General features: G+C 42.8%; 2 protein-coding genes and 1 long non-coding RNA gene across 4 annotated transcripts; 1 reads left to right on the top strand and 2 right to left on the bottom strand.

The window, feature by feature from the left end:
• The first annotated feature begins 926 nt into the window (after positions 1 to 926).
• mdkb (midkine b) lies at positions 927 to 6,075 on the top strand. Of its 2 annotated transcripts, none has more exons than XM_051380965.1 (5): positions 927 to 1,063; positions 3,447 to 3,535; positions 4,218 to 4,391; positions 5,058 to 5,216; positions 5,602 to 6,075. In XM_051380965.1, exons 2-5 carry the CDS (start codon positions 3,448 to 3,450, stop codon positions 5,619 to 5,621), a joined length of 441 nt encoding a protein of 146 aa, XP_051236925.1. In that variant the 5' UTR covers positions 927 to 1,063; position 3,447; the 3' UTR covers positions 5,622 to 6,075. The 2 variants fall into 2 exon arrangements, with proteins under 2 accessions (XP_051236925.1, XP_051236926.1); XM_051380966.1 differs by having other exon boundaries at positions 934 to 1,063; positions 4,221 to 4,391.
• chrm4b (cholinergic receptor, muscarinic 4b) lies at positions 5,857 to 15,431 on the bottom strand. Its single transcript, XM_051380826.1, has 2 exons — positions 13,147 to 15,431; positions 5,857 to 11,207 (listed from the first exon to the last, which is right to left on the bottom strand). Exons 1-2 carry the CDS (start codon positions 13,448 to 13,450, stop codon positions 9,820 to 9,822), a joined length of 1,692 nt encoding a protein of 563 aa, XP_051236786.1. The 5' UTR covers positions 13,451 to 15,431; the 3' UTR covers positions 5,857 to 9,819.
• A 746-nt stretch (positions 15,432 to 16,177) lies between these two features.
• Positions 16,178 to 16,932, bottom strand: LOC127352498 (uncharacterized). The gene is made up of 2 exons (XR_007881103.1): positions 16,497 to 16,932; positions 16,178 to 16,441 (listed from the first exon to the last, which is right to left on the bottom strand). It is a non-coding gene; the product is annotated as an uncharacterized LOC127352498 (long non-coding RNA).
• Between the last annotated feature and the right edge of the window lie 2,329 nt (positions 16,933 to 19,261).

The raw sequence follows: 19,261 nt of genomic DNA, 5'->3' as shown, positions 1-19,261 counted from the left end.
AAAATGTGATCAACTTCTAAACGGCGAGCTAGTTATTAGCATGGAGCTAACGGTCCAAATAAAATATAGGAACATTGCAGATAGTAACGTTATTCTAAATATGATTGTCAGTTATTTTACAGCGTTCAGTGTTTGTCTCTGTTGGCCGACGCCCAGGATGATGCAACAGGACGCTGACTGCAGTTCACTGAACGACCACTGGTGGCGCTGTTAGCTACAGTTTAATGAACGACCACTGGTGGCGCTGTTAGCTACAGTTTAATGAACGGCCACTGGTGGCTGTTAGTCTAAAACTGGTGGTGCTACAGTTTAATGAACGACCACTGGTGGCGCTGTTAGCTACAGTTTAATGAATGTAACATAGACCACTGGAGGCGCTGGTAGTTTAATGAACGACCACTGGAAAAGCGCTGAGTACAGTTTAATGAATGTAACATAGAGGAGCTTTAAGTAAGATTTTGAATGGAGTACTTTTATTTTACTTTTACTGCAGTTAAAGACGTTAACAGTGAGGCCCACACCTGTACACACACCTATCACAAACACACCCAACCTGTATGGTGACATAACATACACTCACTCACTCACTCACACACACACACACACACACACAGTTTATGTTAATGAGCTGAACTTGTTTTGTTCCTCAGGGTTGGGATTAAAGCTTGTGACGTCACCATGAGGCTGGTTTCAGCATTGTCCATATGTAGAGTGTGTGTGTGTGTGTGTGTGTGTGTGTGTGTGTGTGTGTGTGTGTGTGTGTGTGTGTGGGTGGGTGTTACTGTGTGTGTGTGGGTGGGTGTTACTGTGTGTGTGTGTGTGTGTGTGTGTGTGTGTGTGTTACTGTGTGTGTGTGTGTGTGTGTGTGTGTGTGTTACTGTGTGTGTGTGTGTGTGTGTGTTACTGTGTGTGTGCGTGTGTGTGTTACTGTGTGTGTGTGTGTGTGTGTGTGTGTGTGTGTGTGTGTGTGTGTGTGTTTGAGGGGATGCTGAGCAGCAGCTGAAGGCAGCGACAGACGGAGACGACTCCACAGTTCGACTGGCTGCTCCTCTGAGCTCGGCATGTAAGTTTTTATTCACTGTTTTTTTCTCCTTCTACACATTTTAATCTGAGAGCGTTGTTTTCATTCATACAGGATTAAAAATGGTTAAGATTAATGATCGATCAGTAATAATAATCAGTCACAACCTGTAACCTTATAAATGTGATTATTTATATATTTTGATGTTTGTTTGATTTTTGATTTTAGTGACTGCACATTTATTTAATGTTAAAGAAAGAATTGTAATACAGTGTAATGATCAGTGTGTATTGATCAGTGCGTATTGATCAGTGTTTAGGAAGGTAAACTCTGGATATTGAGTGGCTGCAGATGATAAACCTTCATTCTGCTGTTGGGACACTTTCTGTCTTTAGATCTTTTATTTTATTTTATTCTCCAAAAGTTCCATTTCATTGGAGGAGACTTTAAACGTCAGCAGGGTTAGGGTTGGCCGATATGGATTTATTGAGACCGGATTTATTTATTTAAACTTTTTATTTGTGCCATAATTCATACATTCCATCAATTAGTAAATAAATGTAATTTTTTAATATAACTTTATAATTTAATTTGATGTGATGGAAAACAACTGACATCATTTAACTGAAATACTAAACAAATAAAATAATATCAAAAATAATCTCTTTTGTGGACTCGTATCCATGGTGACCATATATCCATATAATGTCCATTTACAGCTGTAATAAACTCATTCAGCTTTCGTTGCCATTGTTTGATGGTTGCAGCCGTTTCCCTCTGAAACCAACGCCGAGCCCCGAACAACCGACAACAACGCGCCCCTAACTACTGACTTTATTAAAGAAAAGTTAAAGGAACATCAGCTCTGTAGAAACTACCAGACTCTTTGTTTTATATATCGACACATATCGGATGATTTCTACCCCGATACAGCGATATGTCTGTGATATACGTGTCACTGTCGGGAAGGTTTTCCTCCGGCTCTGCAGGAGTAAACGTCAGGAGCTCTAAACTGTTTCATGTTTCCGGATGCGAGAGTGAACCCTGAGATTCGGGAGGAAGTTCCTCTAAATGTTGTTCCTAGTTCTGAACCAAAGGGAGCATCCCACTCCTTTTCTTCATGCTGAGATCTCATTGTTTTCTTATGCAAATAAGTTTCTATTCAGGGCGGGGGGGTATGGGGAGGTGGTCGGGGGGCACAGCTCCTAAGACGTGGCATGGAATCTGTGTTAGGCTTTAGAGAAATGAAACCAGGCTAGAGGAGGCTTTGTTTTGGGCCAATGAATCAGTATTCTTTTGAGGGGAAATCTAAAGAGCTCTTTCAGATGCTGCTTGCCCCCCCCCACCACTCCTCCTCCTCCTCCTCTTCTTCATTGATGGAGGACAGACTGGAGGCCTGCTGAGAGCCGGTTCTTTCCTCATAAAGGGCCGCAGGAGGAGCGAGAAGAGCAGGATTTGCTCTGCCAGCTGACATGTGAAAGAGGAGCATTGCTTTAATGGAGGCCTGAAAGAGAGTCTGTCATTTCTCAGCACAATAACAACAGAGCGGGAGAGAGGGGCTTTATGGGTAATTGACTCTCTCTTTTTTCAAAGGAGAGCCAAGACCCCCACGCTACAGTTCTCTGAGCTGATGGGCGCTGTCTGAAGGAGCGCGGTAACGGTGGCGAGAACGAGGAGAAATCCACTAAAATCCGGAGTAAATGTGAGCGAGCGGGAACAATATCTGAATACATTAGCCCACTTTATAATCCCGAAGCTGCCGGGACTACAATAGTCAGATTATTTGGCTTAAGCGTTCTGAGATTTGGGGGGGCTGAGTTGATGTTTGGACCATCTGGCCCAAGCGGACTACGCTGGTCCAGATCACGCTACTGTTCAATGTCCCGTTAGCCAATCAGACGACAGGATCAGATTAGAACAAACACATTTCAGATACCTTGGTGGACGAGCTGGAAGGTGCGGTTCTGGCCCGTCACGGCTCCATTACGAGACAATGGGCCCCCACAGGCCCCCCCCCCCCACATAGGAGCAAGACCCCCAGATTAAAGAGACACGTCTCTTTTAACCTTCAGTGTCTGTTTGTGGTCCTTTAGCATCCGGATCTGTGGTCTCAAACTCGTCCTCTTCAGCCTTAACTCAGTCAGATGTGAACAGACAGACATGATCTCTTTAGATTCAGAGGGACTTTCACTGGTTGCAGTGTCTCCAGCTAACAGCTAACAGCTAACAACTGACCCACTTTTACTTTTCTCTGCTGTGAGAGTATCTCAGAGACTTCCCGGGTAAATAAAGGTCTAATAAATCAAATATTGTGATAACCAGTTTAATATTTCAGCCAATAATAAAACTCTTTTTATTAAATGAAGCTGCAGAGTCCTTTCAGATTAAAGACATCCTGTCTGTCTGTCCGTCTGTGTCTCTGCAGAATGCGAAGTTTGTTCTCAGTGACGCTGCTGCTGCTCCTGGCCCTGACGCTCACCGCAGAGGCCAACAAAAGGGTCAAAGGTCACAAAGGTGAGATATTTAATCAACTGCAGTGCTCCTTTTCTCTTTGAGCCTAACGTAATAAATCTGATGTCGTATTCACTGAGATTAGTTTGACTTTGTTTAGCAGCTCGCAGTGAAAGTGTCTGTCTGTCTGTCTGTCTGTCTGTCTGTCTGTCTATGTGTCTAATCTGCAGAAGTAAAAGGACTCTGTGACATATTATTGATTATTGATGCTAAAGTAAATGTGTAATCAATATTTGCTGTGATGGGACTGTTTGTACTTTATGTGTCAGATAAACAAACAGTAATAAAAGTAAATGAACTGAATGTTTATTGAGCTTCGTTCTGTATTCGGAGCGTGAGCGGAAACAAGTTGTAGTTTATCCTGTTTCCCAGAATGCCTTTCGGCAGGAATGCACAGCTTGTAGCCTAAAGGTTAAAGACAAGTTTGTCCTGTTGAGTCACTGAGAACATGGCGAGCTTTAATGAGCTTCATTTAAGGTGGAATTACCTGTTTTTGTTGTGGTCTTTAGTCTCTGAGATGAAGTCTGAAGATGTTTTCTGGGGAATAAACAGTCTATAATAAAAGTATTAAACATTGTTAAACTCTGGAAACCAACAATATCTACAGACTGTGGACTTTACCAGGATTCAGACTGAAACCGTCGGAGAGAATCTGTCAGACGTTAAAGCTGTGTCTCTGTTCCAGCAGCTGGTAAACATGAAAAGCGACCGGCCTCAGAGTGCTCCGCTGATGACACTCGGTACGGGAAGTGCATCCCGAACGACGGAGACTGTGGCGAGGGCGAGAGGGAGTCCACCTGCAAGGATCGCACCGAACAGATTCCCTGCAAGATCCCCTGCAACTGGAAGAAAGCCATCAGTGAGTCCACAAACACAGACACACTGAATGCTTCTGGTAAATGAACCTACGGAGGCCCGGAGGATCTGGGCTGCTGATTTAAGATCCTTTATTCTGCCTCCTGTAGAGGGCAGTGTGAAGTAGTTCTGATTCATCCAGAATCTGTGTTTTCAACCCACCGCTGTAAGAATCTCTGACCCAGTACACACTGTAAAACATGTTGGTAGATTTTATGGTGTTAACCTCTCAAACCTTGTCAGTAAAAGACTGTAAACTTGAAATAAGTAAAAATGTTTCTGTAACAGTAAAACATGACAAAACCTTTATTCATACACCATTTTAAAGGAAATAGTTTGTGCTGAAGGAATTAAATCATCGCCCGGGCTGTTATTAGACGTTTTACTGTAACCACCAATACAAATATTTGAAGTGAACTTGTTGTTGATGTTTTGAGTGAAAAGAGAAACATCACATTCACCATTGTGTGCTTTGTTGGCGGTCTCTAGTGGCCACTACTGGAACTGCATGTTATGACACTTTGTCTCAGGACATTTCCTGATGTTTTGAACTGAAGACAAACTGAACGTGGTCAGTTAAAGCGGTCGTACATTAGGATGAACTTTGTGTTCATGGTGTTAACCATGTAAACGCTGGAACTCTTTTACATGTTCCGTGTATTTCCTGCAGGCGACTGCAAGTACAAGTTCGGGCCATGGGGATCCTGTGACGCCGTCTCTAACACCAAGAGCCGATCAGGAACGCTGAAGAGAGCGCTGTTCAACGCCAACTGTGACAACACCGTCAAGGTGTCCAAACCCTGTTCCCCCAAAGTCAAGAAGACCAGAGGTGAGACCCGAAGACGCTTTCAGATCTACTTCAGTAAAAGTACCAAAAGTAAAAGTACTCATAATGCAGAATAATCATATTCATCATACTACTGAAAATAAATGTAGTGGAACATTAATATTGATAATAAGTAAAGTACAAGTATCTCCAATTTGTACTTCAGTGAAAGTTCTAATGTCATAAAATACTGTTATAATATATATTATATATTAAAGTATTTTATACAACTGCTATCTTTTACAGCTTTGTTAAAATAATAAAACTTTACTGTGACTTTGAGCTTCGGTTTGAGACTCAATGAGACGACCACCGTCAGCGAGCTCCTGCAGGAACTGATCAGCATTAACAACATCAATGAACTTTCTTTCGTTTCTTTTCCTTCCAGGAGACAAGAAGTCAAACTAAAGGATGAAACGAGATGCAGAAGACGACAGGATTCATTTCTCTTCCTCCAGCTGAACAATCGTCTTCCCTCCTTCGTCCAACACAAACCAACCGAGAGACTCCTCCAAAACACAACTACCACCTTCCATTGTTCCTTTGACTTTTATTACTCTTATTGATGTTCTTGTGTTTATTTGGATTATTTTCCAGAATCTTCCCTTTAGATAATAACCCATAATTCTGTCCTGATAGCTGATAGTTGGTTTTAACAGATAGTCCTAAAAGCTTTTACAGTAGCTGAAGTTACATTAACATCCAACAGACATGAAGGAAACCGTCCTCGATGCTCCGCTGGATTATAAAGACTTCTGTTCTGATCCTCTATAAAATCTATTTTTTGAACTATAGATTATTGACGTTGCAAGATGAGACTTGTATAAATGAACAAATAAATACTGTACATTGTTTTGGTGAAGAGTTTGGTCTGTTCATTAATGTTAACACAATCACGTGATAATAACACACAAAACCATATTTACATGTACGCTAACCACCACATATTCAGACTGACCACGTTAGCATGGTTCTAGCATGTTAGCTTTTAGTATGACAGCATTTGTTGACATGTGGATCCAGACCTGTGTCCATATTATTTTCTATATCTTTATTGTCCACATAGAGTCCTAAAACCCTGAAATGAGTTAGCATTTAGCTAACAGTCAATTTGTTTTTTAATGATGTTTTTAGAAAACACATCGCTGCATTGTCATGACGGCTTTACAGACATTTTCAGTGTTCAGGAATAAGCTGGAAACCAGTTAAATTACAGTTTAGAGGGTTAGCTTGCAGCACTCAACCAGAGCCCGTGCACCGAGAGCCTGGCCTCTCTCTATTAAGTCCCATTGTACTGAATACTGGTTGCAGTTCCAGCAGAGGTCCACTGGGGGCGCTCTCCCAGCAGTGCAGAATGAATGGGAGCAGATGGAGCTGATTGTGGTTGAGAGATCTCAGATGTGATTGTAGTTTTTAAAGTTCAACATGGGTTATAGGTCGAAAGCTGAATGAACGAGTTCTGATGTCCTTTAGATTTCTTACAGGACGAGTTGTTGTTGCCCATAACGCGCTAGCATTCTGCTAATGAACGCTGATTGGTCAGTGAAGGACTGATTACGACCAGAGATCCCGCTTGATGGCATCGTGGCATCCGAAGCGGGACATAGATATTTCGGCGTGGGGTTTAAAACAGCAAAACAAAAACTCTTTCTATCCCGTGTATTGACAGGGAGAGCTTTGTTTATTTGTTTTATTCACACTGAGAAAAACAAACAATGCTACTTTGGCCACAGCCTTGCAGAAAAATGTAGCACTACAGGAGAAACACCCAGAAAACTCTGCCACAGTGGTTGATGGGATGTCCAACGAGTGAAAGGTGATGAAGTTACTTTCAGAGATGTTGCCACAACAATCCTGGGTATGGCTCTGAGGGAAGGCAGTCAGAGTAGAAGAATAGATGTTGTGTTCGACACATACAAGCAGAACTCAATCAAGAATAGTGAAAGATCTCTACGGGGTGAAGAGACTGGTCATGAGTTGCAGGATATCACAAGCACACAGATGGTGAGGCAGTGGAGGAGCTTCCTGACCAAAGTCAATAACAAAACTAGTCTCATTAGCTTCATAGTGAATGAATGGAGGAAGCCAGAATACAGAGAAAAGCTACAGGAGAAGATTCTTTATGCAACTGTGATTGACAAATGTTACAGAATCACATATCAAGACAGTGAGGAGGTGTTTTTTCATCAGACCAACTAGAACTCTGAGCCGAGAGGCAAAGACTTTTTTTACAGTTCTTCCTTGGTTAGTGGGCAGTGCACGAGACAAGCGCATAAATGCTGACGATTGGCTGAGGTTGAGTAAAATTTCATGGTAAGCCAATCAGAGGTAGAGTTGGGCGGGTGTTCGAAAGCACGCATAGTCGGACAACACAACGAACAACACAATCAAGTCAGTCAACAAGAGACAGGTATGGCGAGCCCAAATAATCCAAAAATAGCCTTCTCTAAATGGAAGTATAGCCATTACTTTTCCCTCCAAGAAATGAAAGGAACAAATGTAATCTTGAAATGCACATTATGCTATTATTATTATTATGTTAGATTGAAAGCACCTCATATTGTTACACTGTTCTACTTTTTCGAGGAAGAAAATACTTGAAGTACAGTATATCTACCAATTGTCTGAAGTTTTTTTTTGTTTTATTTGCACTACAAAGAGTGTATATATTTGTTATTTATATTTGGTATAGTGCTTAACTAGCATAATTTTTGAGGGGCAATAAATATCAAAAGTTCCAAAACATCTATTGTGTTATTTGTATCAATCCGATATATAGACATAATATCTACATACATGGCATTTGATTGGAGGCTAGTCTCACTTTGTCCCACAGCAACAATAAAATAGTTTAGATTTGTGTACATTGTTTCTGTTAATAATGGATTGTATTAAGTGTCCATTTCATTATAATATTCAGATTTATCATAAATAATTGAACATGCACATGTATTTTAAGTTCCGTTAAAGAGGGGTGGAGGTGGGGTCACATTTGAGCATTTAAAAATTTACTTGAAAGTAACGCAATAGTTACTTTCTAAAGTAACTAGTTACTTTTATAATTTGTAACTGAGTAACTAATTTAGTTACTTTTTGCAAGAAGTAACTAGTAACTGTAACTAATTACTTTTTAAAAGTAACTTGCCCAACACTGGAGGCAACACACACTGCGAGCTAACTATCAGGCTGGTATTTGGAGAAGATGTTTAGAAACGGACCCACAAGTGCCAAGCCCTGTTGGCAGAGGATGGAAGATGGAGACAGAGGAGGAAGGTGAACAGTTGGTGCTGCACTGGATGGAAGGCCGGCCAGCACCTGAAGCTCTCCTGGATCTACTCGCCTGAAGACTTGTGCTGGCTGCACAAGTCTAATTTAAGGCTCTCACAAATAAATAGTATGGGTATATTATACATTTTCTGAATCATCAGAGTGCCTTGAGTATTGAAGTTGTTGAGTTTTGTGTCCTTGATGTTCCTTCATGCCCCAGGGATAAAAGAAAGCATACAGTTTAGGCGGAAATTGTGAGAAAATGTGTGTTATTTCTGGTTTAAAGAAGTCATGTGACCTCTGTGTTTGTCAGACAGATTCAGTACTGGGCTTAAATGAAAGCCTAAAAGGTCCCCTTTCCAACGATACCAAGCACCATATTATAGAATATTGACAATATCCCTACCATGAGCCTAAACCAGATATACACCAGATTTCAAAAACGGAATTTATCTTAGGGGGTTAGTAACTTCATGAGCTGAAAAAAGTGATTTCGCTACCACCCCTGCACTGCTATCGTGATTTTTCTAGTACTAGGGCTGTATACCTTGCCAAAAAACCATGATAGCATTTGTCCCCCCGATGATACCGATCAACCCCCCTGGCTCATGGACTATAAGTGACTCCAAAAAATCTAACACCCAGCAATGTGTAATTTCTTTGCGTCCCCTTTTGAATGCAACATTCAAATTACTAGACAAACAATGATATCCTGAGAGAAGAGGACTGTGAGGGTATAGCTCCATAGAGCTCCATTCATTCTGCTCTCATCCTGTGAGCGCCCTCACATGGAACCAGAGTGGAACTGCAACAGTTCAGAACCCGGAAGTTTACTGAGAGTGGAAGTTCTCCTTATTAGACATTCTCTGACTCAGCCAACCTTTGATAGACACCTGTCCTGGCTAGCTAACATCATACAGAAACAGCAGCTAGCAGCAGTGATAGCGCTAACAGACTACACACAGTTAGTGCTACAGGTGGACAGTGTCCCAAAACATCGACGACAGCCCGAGTTAAAAGCAATACAAGTAACGTTTACAGTAATGTTAGCATAAAAATACAAACAGTAACATTAGAATTACATCGTCTGAAGTTAGGAGAATGAAAATAAACCTCCTTTGAAAGTACAAACTCTGCCAGATGTTTGATGTTGATGTAAAAACGGACGTTGTGGTTTTTCTGGGTAATTTTAAGTGTAACAACGTGATGGAAGTTCTGCCTCTGCTTCCTGTTTCATGTAGACTTTAAACTGAATCTGAAGTTTAGTATCACTGAGTGATCGCAGAGTCTTGTTGGAGAACACTGAGTCCTCCTCCACCTGCTGGACACCAGGACAGTCTCACCGCAGCTTCCTGCCGCGGCAGCACAGGAGGCTGCAGAGGGTCTTCCTGAAGGTGACGTTACACAGAGCGTAGCAGCCGGGGTTGATGGCGCTGTTGATGTAGCAGAGCCAGTATCCGGTGGTCCACAGGGCGCTGGGAATGCAGACGTGACAGAAGGTGGCGATGACAGCCATGATGTTGTACGGCATCCAGGTCAGGATGAAGGCCAGGAGGATGGCCAGGATGGTCTTGGTGACCCTCCACTCCCTTGCCATCACTCGACGTCGCTGTCTCTCCTGGGATCTGAAGCTTGGACCGGAGAAAGCCGCAGAGGCCATCCTGTGGAGGTTGGCGTTGGACGAGGAGTCCGTTTCAATCTTGTTGTAGTCTTCGTCTCTGGGGTGGTTGGCGGCGGTCCGAGGGTGACACTGCGGGGCAGATGGACTGACGTCTGACTGACTGAGCGCGCTCCGGTCAGAGCGAGGCACGCTCAGGACGTCCAGTCCGTCTGTCGGCTCTGACGTGTCACCAGGACTTCTGGACACTTTCTGGTTCCTTCTGGGCTTCGGAGTGCTGGAGTCTGATTGGTTCAGAGACACGTCTGAGCCAAGTTCACTGGTGACCCAGCTCCGGCGCTTCAAGAGGAAGTCTTTCACAGACGGACTGGATGTTCTGAGCGTGCCTCGCTCCAACCGGAGTGCTCCCAGTCGACTGCGGCTGGCGGCAGACAGGCGGCTGTACAGAATAATCATGACGAGCGCTGGCAGGTAAAAAGACAGAAGTGTCGTCCCCAAAGTGACAGCGGGGCTGGCGAGGAGCTGGATGTAACACTCTCCATCAACGATGACTCGTCTGCCATCGACGGTCTGCCAGCTGAGGATGGCGGGGGCCCAGAGGACGAAGGACAGCAGCCAGGCGGCTCCAATCATCAGACCGGCCGTCCTGCCTGACCGCCACGCCGGGTAGCTGAGCGGCCGGGTCATACAGAGGTACCGATCCAGACTGATGATCAGCAGGTTCATGACGGAGGCGTTGCTCACCACGTGGTCCATAACCAGCCACATGTCGCAGACGGTGGCCCCCAGGGGCCAGTGGCCCCACAGCAGGTAGAGTGCGTACAGGTTCATGGAGACCAGGCCGATGATCAGGTCGGCCACCGCCAGGCTCAACAGGAAGTAGTTGTTGACGGTCCGCAGGTGACGGTTTACCTTGATGGACAGGATCACCAGCGTGTTGCCAATGACAGTGACGGCGCTGAGGGAGGTGGTTACCATGGCGATGAGGATCAACCGAGCCACGCTGTACGGACACTCTGCTCTGATTGGAGGCTGACAGGAGGCGTTAATGCAGGGGCGGGGCCAGACGGAGGTGTTGAGGTCGAGCTCGGGTGCTCGTCCCATGTTTCCTAAACACACAGAGAGAAACTGTACAGCAACATTTACAGCAACGTATACAGCAACGTACAGCAACGTATACAGCAACATTTACAGCAACGTATACAGCAACGTACAGCAACGTATACAGCAACATTTACAGCAACGTATACAGCAACGTACAGCAACGTATACAGCAACATTTACAGCAACGTACAGCAACGCACAGCAACGTATACAGCAATGTATACAGCAACGTACAGCAATGTATACAGCAACATTTACAGCAACGTATACAGCAACGTAAACAGCAACGTACAGCAACGTATACAGCAACGTATACAGCAACATTTACAGCAATGTATACAGCAACGTACAGCAACGTATACAGCAACATTTACAGCAACGTATACAGCAACGTACAGCAACGTATACAGCAACATTTACAGCAACATACAGCAACGTACAGCAACGTATACAGCAACGTATACAGCAACATTTACAGCAACGTACAGCAACGCACAGCAACGTATACAGCAATGTATACAGCAACGTACAGCAATGTATACAGCAACATTTACAGCAACGTATACAGCAACGTAAACAGCAACGTACAGCAACGTATACAGCAACGTATACAGCAACATTTACAGCAATGTATACAGCAACGTACAACAACGTATACAGCAACATTTACAGCAACGTATACAGCAACGTACAGCAACGTATACAGCAACATTTACAGCAACATACAGCAACGTACAGCAACGTATACAGCAACGTATACAGCAACATTTACAGCAACGTATACAGCAACGTACAACAACGTATACAGCAACATTTACAGCAACGTATACAGCAACGTACAGCAACGTATACAGCAACATTTACAGCAACGTATACAGCAACGTACAGCAACGTATACAGCAACATTTACAGCAACGTGAACATACAGCAACATTTACAGCAACGTATACAGCAACATTTACAGCAACGTATACAGCAACGTATACAGCAACATTTACAGCAACGTATACAGCAACGTACAGCAACGTATACAGCAACATTTACAGCAACGTATACAGCAACATTTACAGCAACGTATACAGCAACATTTACAGCAACGTATACAGCAACTAAAATTCATTCATACTTTTGTTGATTTAATTCGTGGCTACTAGATACAGTTTGTGTGCGCAAACAAAGAGCAGCACGACAGGCAGCCTTTTCTCCCCAGAACATTCGGGGCAGTGGACCTGCTTCAGGTTTTAGGTTTTTCTCTCTGAAAGTTCGTTTGTAGGAAAATCTGAGACACTTTAGATCTAACAAAAAATTGAATTAATAAATCATGTAATAGGTGCTCATTAATTTAATTAACATATGGAAGGTTCTGATTTAGGATCAATATCTGCTCATTAAGTTAAAACATGGAATCATTTAAATTCTCCATTAAACAGAAATGAGTCTTTCTTACACGCTGATCCATCCGTCCGTTACATAACGTCTGCCGTAGGTCTTATATTGAGGTCGTCTCTGCTGTCACCATGTAAAGGTCCTTAAAGTATCTTTTAAAGTGCTGTTTAAAATAAATGTTTTATTATTATTATTATTATTATTATGAGAACAGTATCAGAGCTGTATCTGCAGCCTTAGTTCAGTCGACAGTACAGACAGTTGGAATAATTTAATCTCCCTCGGCCTGATGGGCAATCAATCAATCTGCTGTCATTGACACCAAACAACCACTGAGTTCAGAAAACTGATCAGGATTCAGTGGTTTCAGGCTCAAATCAGAGACTTTTCTGCTTCTGTTCAACCTTTAACAACCACTAGAGGGCCCCGAACCTCAGACTACCTCGAACCTCAGACTGCCCCCGAACCTCAGACTGCCCCAAACCGCAAACTCAACATCAGCTGAGACTGTTAAAGAGAAATAAACCAGGTCCTGAAAACACAAAGCAACAAACTTACTGCAGATACTGGTCCTGTTGATACTGGTCCTGGTCCTGTTGATACTGATACTGGTCCTGTTGATCCTGATACTGGTCCTGTTGATCCTGATACTGGTCCTGTTGATACTGGTCCTGGTCCTGCTGATACTGATACTGGTCCTGCTGATACTGATACTGGTCCTGCTGATACTGGTCCTGCTGATACTGATACTGGTCCTGCTGATACTGGTCCTGTTGATACTGGTCCTGTTGATACTGGTCCTGCAGTCTGTGTCCTCCTCCAGCAGCAGCAGCGGTTTATAAGTGGTGGAGGAATCCCTCATCAGTCCTCATTAGAGGACAACGCTCCGCCTGAAAGTCTCCTCACAGACGTCAGCTGCTGATCCTCCTCAGACCAGAACCTGGTCCATGTGGGACGTAATGAGTCCTGATCAACTGAGACCAATAAAACCTCAACCATAACCCCCATAAACCTGATTGTTTATCTGCATTGGATAGACAATTAAATACCAAACAGTAAAAAATCGTCTAAGTATTGAAATAATTCACGAGCAGTAAAATAAGATAAAATAAAATAAAAAGGAATAAGATAAGATGTTGTCAGTGGGTATAAACCATAAACTGTAGTTAAAGTATTAAACTGTATTATTATATATGATGTTGGACTATTCTAACTCATTCACGTAAAAGCAGGATTTTATTGTTTAGTTGGTCGAGCTCATTTTGAACCATTAACGATTATTTTAGATTTAATTATTATTGATCCATTGATCCATTTTTTGTTTGCTTTGTACAAATTCTGAAAAATAGTGGAATAAGAGACACTCTCACAGTGCTCGTTGAGTCCAGCAGAGATCTGACCTGGATCTGGATCTGGATCAGATCTGGATCTATAAAGCTGCAGGAACGTAAACACAGTCAGATGATTAATGTTTCACAGACTGAAGGACATTAAAGTGTTTGGATGCCTGATATAAACACACAATGAACTCACACAGGAAGAATTCAGGTCCTGAACTCAAATATTCAGAACGCTGCAGCACGAGTACTGACAGGAACTAGAAAAAGAGATCACATCTCTCCTGTACTAGCTTCTCTGCATTGGCTCCCTGTAAAATGTAGAATAGAATTTAAAATCCTCCTCCTCACCTATAAAGCTCTTCATGGTCAGGCCCCTTCATATCTTAAAGAGCTCATAGTACCCTATTACCCCTCTAGAACACTACGTTCTCTGAATGCTGGGCTACTTGTGGTTCCTATAGTCTCTAAAAGTAGAACAGGAGCCAGAGCCTTCAGTTACCAAGCTCCTCTCCTGTGGAACCAGCTTCCAGTTGTGGTTCGGGAGGCAGACACCCTAACCACATTCAAGAGTAGGCTTAAGACATTCCTCTTTGATAAAGCTTATAGTTAGGGCTGGATCAGGTGAGTCCTGAACCATCCCTTAGTTATGCTGCTATAGGCCTAGACTATCGGGGGATTTCCCATGGTGCACTGAGCTCCTCTCTTCCTCTCTCTTTCTGCACTCATTCATGTCCCTTTAATGCATGTTACTAACTTCACTTCTTCCCCGGAGTTCTTGTGCTTTCTCGTCTCGCAGGTTCTCATGGATCCTGGTGGAGCCTCCTGCCATGGTCCTGCTTGATTGCCATTGCCAATACTGTTGTTGCTGTGCACCTGTCTGTCTGTCTGTCTGTCTGTCTCTCTCACCCCAACTGGTCGAGACAGACGACCACCCACCTAGAGCTGGAGGATCTGTCCTAGGTTTCTGCCTTTTAACAGGCAGTTTTTCCTTGCCCTTGTCTCCAAGGTCTTGCTCATGGTGGTACTGTTGGGTCTCTGTAATTAATGTTAAAGAGTTCGGTCTAGACCTGCTCTATTTGAAAAGTGTCCTGAGATAACTTCTGTTATGAATTGGCGCTATACAAATAAAACTGAATTGAATTAAATTGAGTTTTTCAGCAGAGTTCAGTGAAATGAGTTTGGATGAATACTGAAAAAGATAACTGTAATCCATTACAGTTACAGAACAACAATTTAGTAAAAGTAGAGATGATCAGGAGGACACATGGTTCTGTTTTATAGAATTCATCAATATTGATATTTTCTCTTTATTTACATATTTGGTGATGAGGGGATCCAAAAGTAACAAAGTAATCAAGTTACTTTAATATTGTGATTCTTGGATTATGTCACTGTATCAGATTACATTATGGGTTACCCTGCAGCATTAATGTGCTTTTTCATACATATTGTTGATTTATTAAAGTTTGTTAAATTATTTTAAATCATTAATATTTGATATGATTAGGGTGATCCGTTCAAACAAATAAATAAAATGTCTTTAAAATAATTTATAAAATGTTTATAGCTTGATTATTTATGGACATTTCTGTGCGAAGGGACATTACATTACAATATTGAAGGTACATCAGGGTTAATAATGTGTTAATTGATATCAATTAACACATTATTTGTTGTAAAGCTGCAAAAAAAAATACAAACTGAAATGTTTAGAATGTTTAAATATGAGACTAATAGAAATATTAATATAGAATATTGTGTTTAGTATTGTAACTGATTCAATGATAATATATATATATATATAAATAATAATGTATTTATTAGATATATTTGTTGCTGCCTGATTGAAGATTGTTTATATTCTGATCTTGAAAATCAAATTTAAAATCTATTCTCATCCAAACAGCCCGAAAGACGAATGATGATCAATAACTTTCACCAGAAAAACCTTTAAAAGACACTGAAACTGAATACAAGTGTAGCTAGTTGAGGATTGTTGTCCACTGGTTAGTGTTGGTAATCAGATTACTCACTAACCAATCCACAGTAATGTTAGCTAGCTAGTTACATCTGATTAGCAAAACCCATTCTGCTAGCAGCAGCTAACTTAAAATGTGACTATGTATTAAATATATAATAATAATAATAATAATAATAATAATAATAATAATGTGTACACCTGACTGAGTATTGGTTCTTTTGATATTAACCAGAACTTATTTATGAACTCAAACACCGAACAGCCAAACAACCATAAATTATTTATTTTAATCTAAACGACTACCTGAGTGTGTTTGTACATCACTTTGCTAATAAGAGATTTGGAGCTTTTAACGAGTTTAACAAGAAACATTTCTGCACGAGATCGTCCACCGAATAATCTCCGACAACTTCAACCCGATCACAGAAAAACTCTCAAAGCTCTTTAATTACATCATCACGTCTAAAAGTCAAAGAATGGAGCTGTACAGGCGGCGGGAGACAGGTGGACCTCAGGTGGACCTCAGGTGGACCTCAGGTGGACCACAGGTAGACCTCAGGTGGACCTCAGGTGGACCTCAGGTGGACCACAGGTGGACCTCAGGTGGACCTCAGGTAGACCTCAGGTGGACCTCAGGTGGACCTCAGGTGGACCTCAGGTGGACCTCTCTCATCGACCAGTTGCATTGTTGAACACGGCGGTGCGTCTCACACACACACACACACACACTCAGGGTTCAAATGTTCATTGATCAAGTAAAGCCAGGAGGAGCATTCTGATCACCTGCTGTGTTTGTCTGTCGCTGCCAGGTCGCCATGGAAACGAGATCCCTGATCTCACCTGCAGGAAATAAAAGGTTAAATAAAAAATAAAAAAAGCTCCAATCGCACACACACACTGTGCCCCCCCCCCACTGTAACATACTCAACTTACACTGTGTGTGTGTGTGTGAGTGTGTGTGTGTGACTGTGAGTGTGTGTGTGTGTGACTGTGTGTGTGACGTGTGTGTGTGTGTGTGTGTGACTGTGTGTGATGTGTGTGTGTGTGTGTGACTGTGTGTGTCTGTGTGTGTGTGTTACTGTGTGTCTGTGTGTGTGTGAGTGTGTGTGTGTGACTGTGAGTGTGTGTGACTGTGTGTGTGTGTGACTGTGTGTGTGTGACTGTGTGTGTTACTGTGTGTGTGTGACTGTGTGTGTGTTACTGTGTGTGTGTGTGTGTGTGTGTTACTGTGTGTGTGTGTGACTGTGTGTGTGTGTCTGTTACTGTGTGTGTGTGTGTGTGTGTGTGTCTGTGTGTGTGACTGTGTGTGTGTGTGTGTGTGTGTCTGTTACTGTGTGTGTCTGTGTGTGTGACTGTGTGTGTGTGTGTGTGTGTGTGACTGTGTGTGTGTTACTGTGTGTGTGTGTGTGTGACTGTGTGTGTGTTACTGTGTGTGTGTGTGTGTGTGTGTGTGTGTGTGTTACTGTGTGTGTGTGTGTGTGTGACTGTGTGTGTGTTACTGTGTGTGTGTGTGTGTGTGTCTGTGTGTGTGTTACTGTGTGTGTGTGTGTGTGTGTGTGTGTGTGTGTGTGTGTGTTACTGTGTGTGTGTGTGTGACTGTGTGTGTGTTACTGTGTGTGTATTACTGTGTGTGTGTTACTGTGTGTGTATGTTACTGTGTGTCTGTGACTGTGTGTGACTGTGTGTGTCTGTGTGTTACTGTGTGTGTGTGTCTGTGTGTGTATTACTGTGTGTGTGTGTGTGTGTGTCTGTGTGTGTGTTACTGTGTGTGTGTGTGTGTCTGTGTGTGTATTACTGTGTGTGTGTTACTGTGTGTGTGTGTGTGTGTGTGTGTGTGACTGTGTGTGTGTTACTGTGTGTGTGTGTGTGTGTGTGACTGTGTGTGTTACTGTGTGTGTGTGTGTGACTGTGTGCGTGTGTGTGTACTGTGTGTGTTACTGTGTGTGTATTACTGTGTGTGTGTTACTGTGTGTGTGTGTTACTGTGTGTCTGTGACTGTGTGTGACTGTGTGTGTCTGTGTGTTACTGTGTGTGTGTGTGACTGTGTGTGTCTGTGTGTGTTACTGTGTGTGTGTTACTGTGTGTGTGTGTGTGACTGTGTGTGTATTACTGTGTGTGTGTTACTGTGTGTGTTGTGTGTGTGTGTGTGACTGTGTGTGTGTGTTACTGTGTGTGTGTGACTGTGTGTGTGTGTGTGTTACTGTGTGTGTGTGTGTGTGCTCTGTGTGTGTTACTGTGTGTGTGTGTGTGTGTCTGTGTGTGTTACTGTGTGTGTATTACTGTGTGTGTGTTACTGTGTGTGTGTTACTGTGTGTGTTACTGTGTGTGTTACTGTGTGTGTGTGTCTGTGTGTGTGCTTTGTGTGTTACTGTGTGTGTGTGTGTGTGTGTTACTGTGTGTGTTACTGTGTGTGTGTTACTGTGTGTGTGTTACTGTGTGTGTGTGTTACTGTGTGTTACTGTGTGTGTGTCTGTGTGTCTGTGTGTGTGTGTGACTGTGTGTTACTGTGTGTGTTACTGTGTGTGTCTGTGTGTTACTGTGTGTTACTGTGTGTGTGACTGTGTGTGTGTTACTGTGTGTGTGTCTGTGTGTGTGTGTGTGTGTGTGTGTGTGTCTGTGTGTTACTGTCTGTGTGTGTGTTACTGTGTGTGTGTGTGTGTGTGTGTGTGTGTGACTGTGTGTGTGTTACTGTGTGTGTGTCTGTGTGTTACTGTGTGTGTGTGTGTGTGTGGCTGTGTGTTACTGTGTGTGTGTGTTACTGTGTGTGTGTGTGTGTGTGTGTGACTGTGTGTGTGTGACTGTGTGTGTGTGTGTGTGTGTTACTGTGTGTGTGTGTGTGTGTGTGTGTCTGTGTGTTACTGTGTGTGTGTGTGTCTGTACAGTCTCAGAAAGTAAAAGTTGATCAAAGAATTCAAGTTTTCTTTTGCAGGAGGTTGAAGGGAGAGGAGAGGGGGCGGGGCTGTGGGTGGGCGGGGCTTGTATGGGGGGGGCATGGCGTGGGGGCGGGGTTTAGTGTGGAGATACCAATCATAGAACTTTTCCACCGCAGGACCTTAACGAGGTCTCTGTGCTCCAATCACAGTCGAGCTCGCCTCAATCTACTTCTTCCTTTCCTGTCCTTAGATATGCTAAATGCTAAATGCTAAGCTAATCTGTGCTGAACATCATAAAGATGGTTAAAAGGTAAAAGAGACATATTAGCTAAGTTTGGCTAGCTACCTTAAGATGATACTGTCACTCTTTATAAGTAATTAGTTAGCTAGATAAGTTATTAGATGTAACTAGCTCTCTAAGATTAGCTGTAGATTAGCTAGTTAGCTAGCCTTGTGTACAGAATAAAACACTACTAATC

Source organism: Dicentrarchus labrax, unplaced genomic scaffold (assembly GCF_905237075.1).
Source record: "Dicentrarchus labrax unplaced genomic scaffold, dlabrax2021, whole genome shotgun sequence".
NCBI lineage: Eukaryota > Metazoa > Chordata > Actinopteri > Moronidae > Dicentrarchus > Dicentrarchus labrax.
Note: the sequence above shows the minus strand (reverse complement) of the source record. Positions and strands in the feature narration are given on the sequence as shown.

What these genes read in the sequence shown, in the direction of transcription:
- chrm4b (XM_051380826.1), bottom strand. Translation starts at nt 13,450, where the DNA reads ATGAGGGATTCCTCCACCACTTATAAACCGCTGCTGCTGCTGGAGGAG. An exon ending in CAACAGGACCAGTATCTGCA is followed by an intron (nt 11,208 to 13,146) that starts GTAAGTTTGTTG and finishes CTGTGTGTTTAG; the next exon opens with GAAACATGGGACGAGCACCC.
- mdkb (XM_051380965.1), top strand. Translation starts at nt 3,448, where the DNA reads ATGCGAAGTTTGTTCTCAGTGACGCTGCTGCTGCTCCTGGCCCTGACG. An exon ending in CAACTGGAAGAAAGCCATCA is followed by an intron (nt 4,392 to 5,057) that starts GTGAGTCCACAA and finishes TATTTCCTGCAG; the next exon opens with GCGACTGCAAGTACAAGTTC. An exon ending in CAAAGTCAAGAAGACCAGAG is followed by an intron (nt 5,217 to 5,601) that starts GTGAGACCCGAA and finishes TTTTCCTTCCAG; the next exon opens with GAGACAAGAAGTCAAACTAA.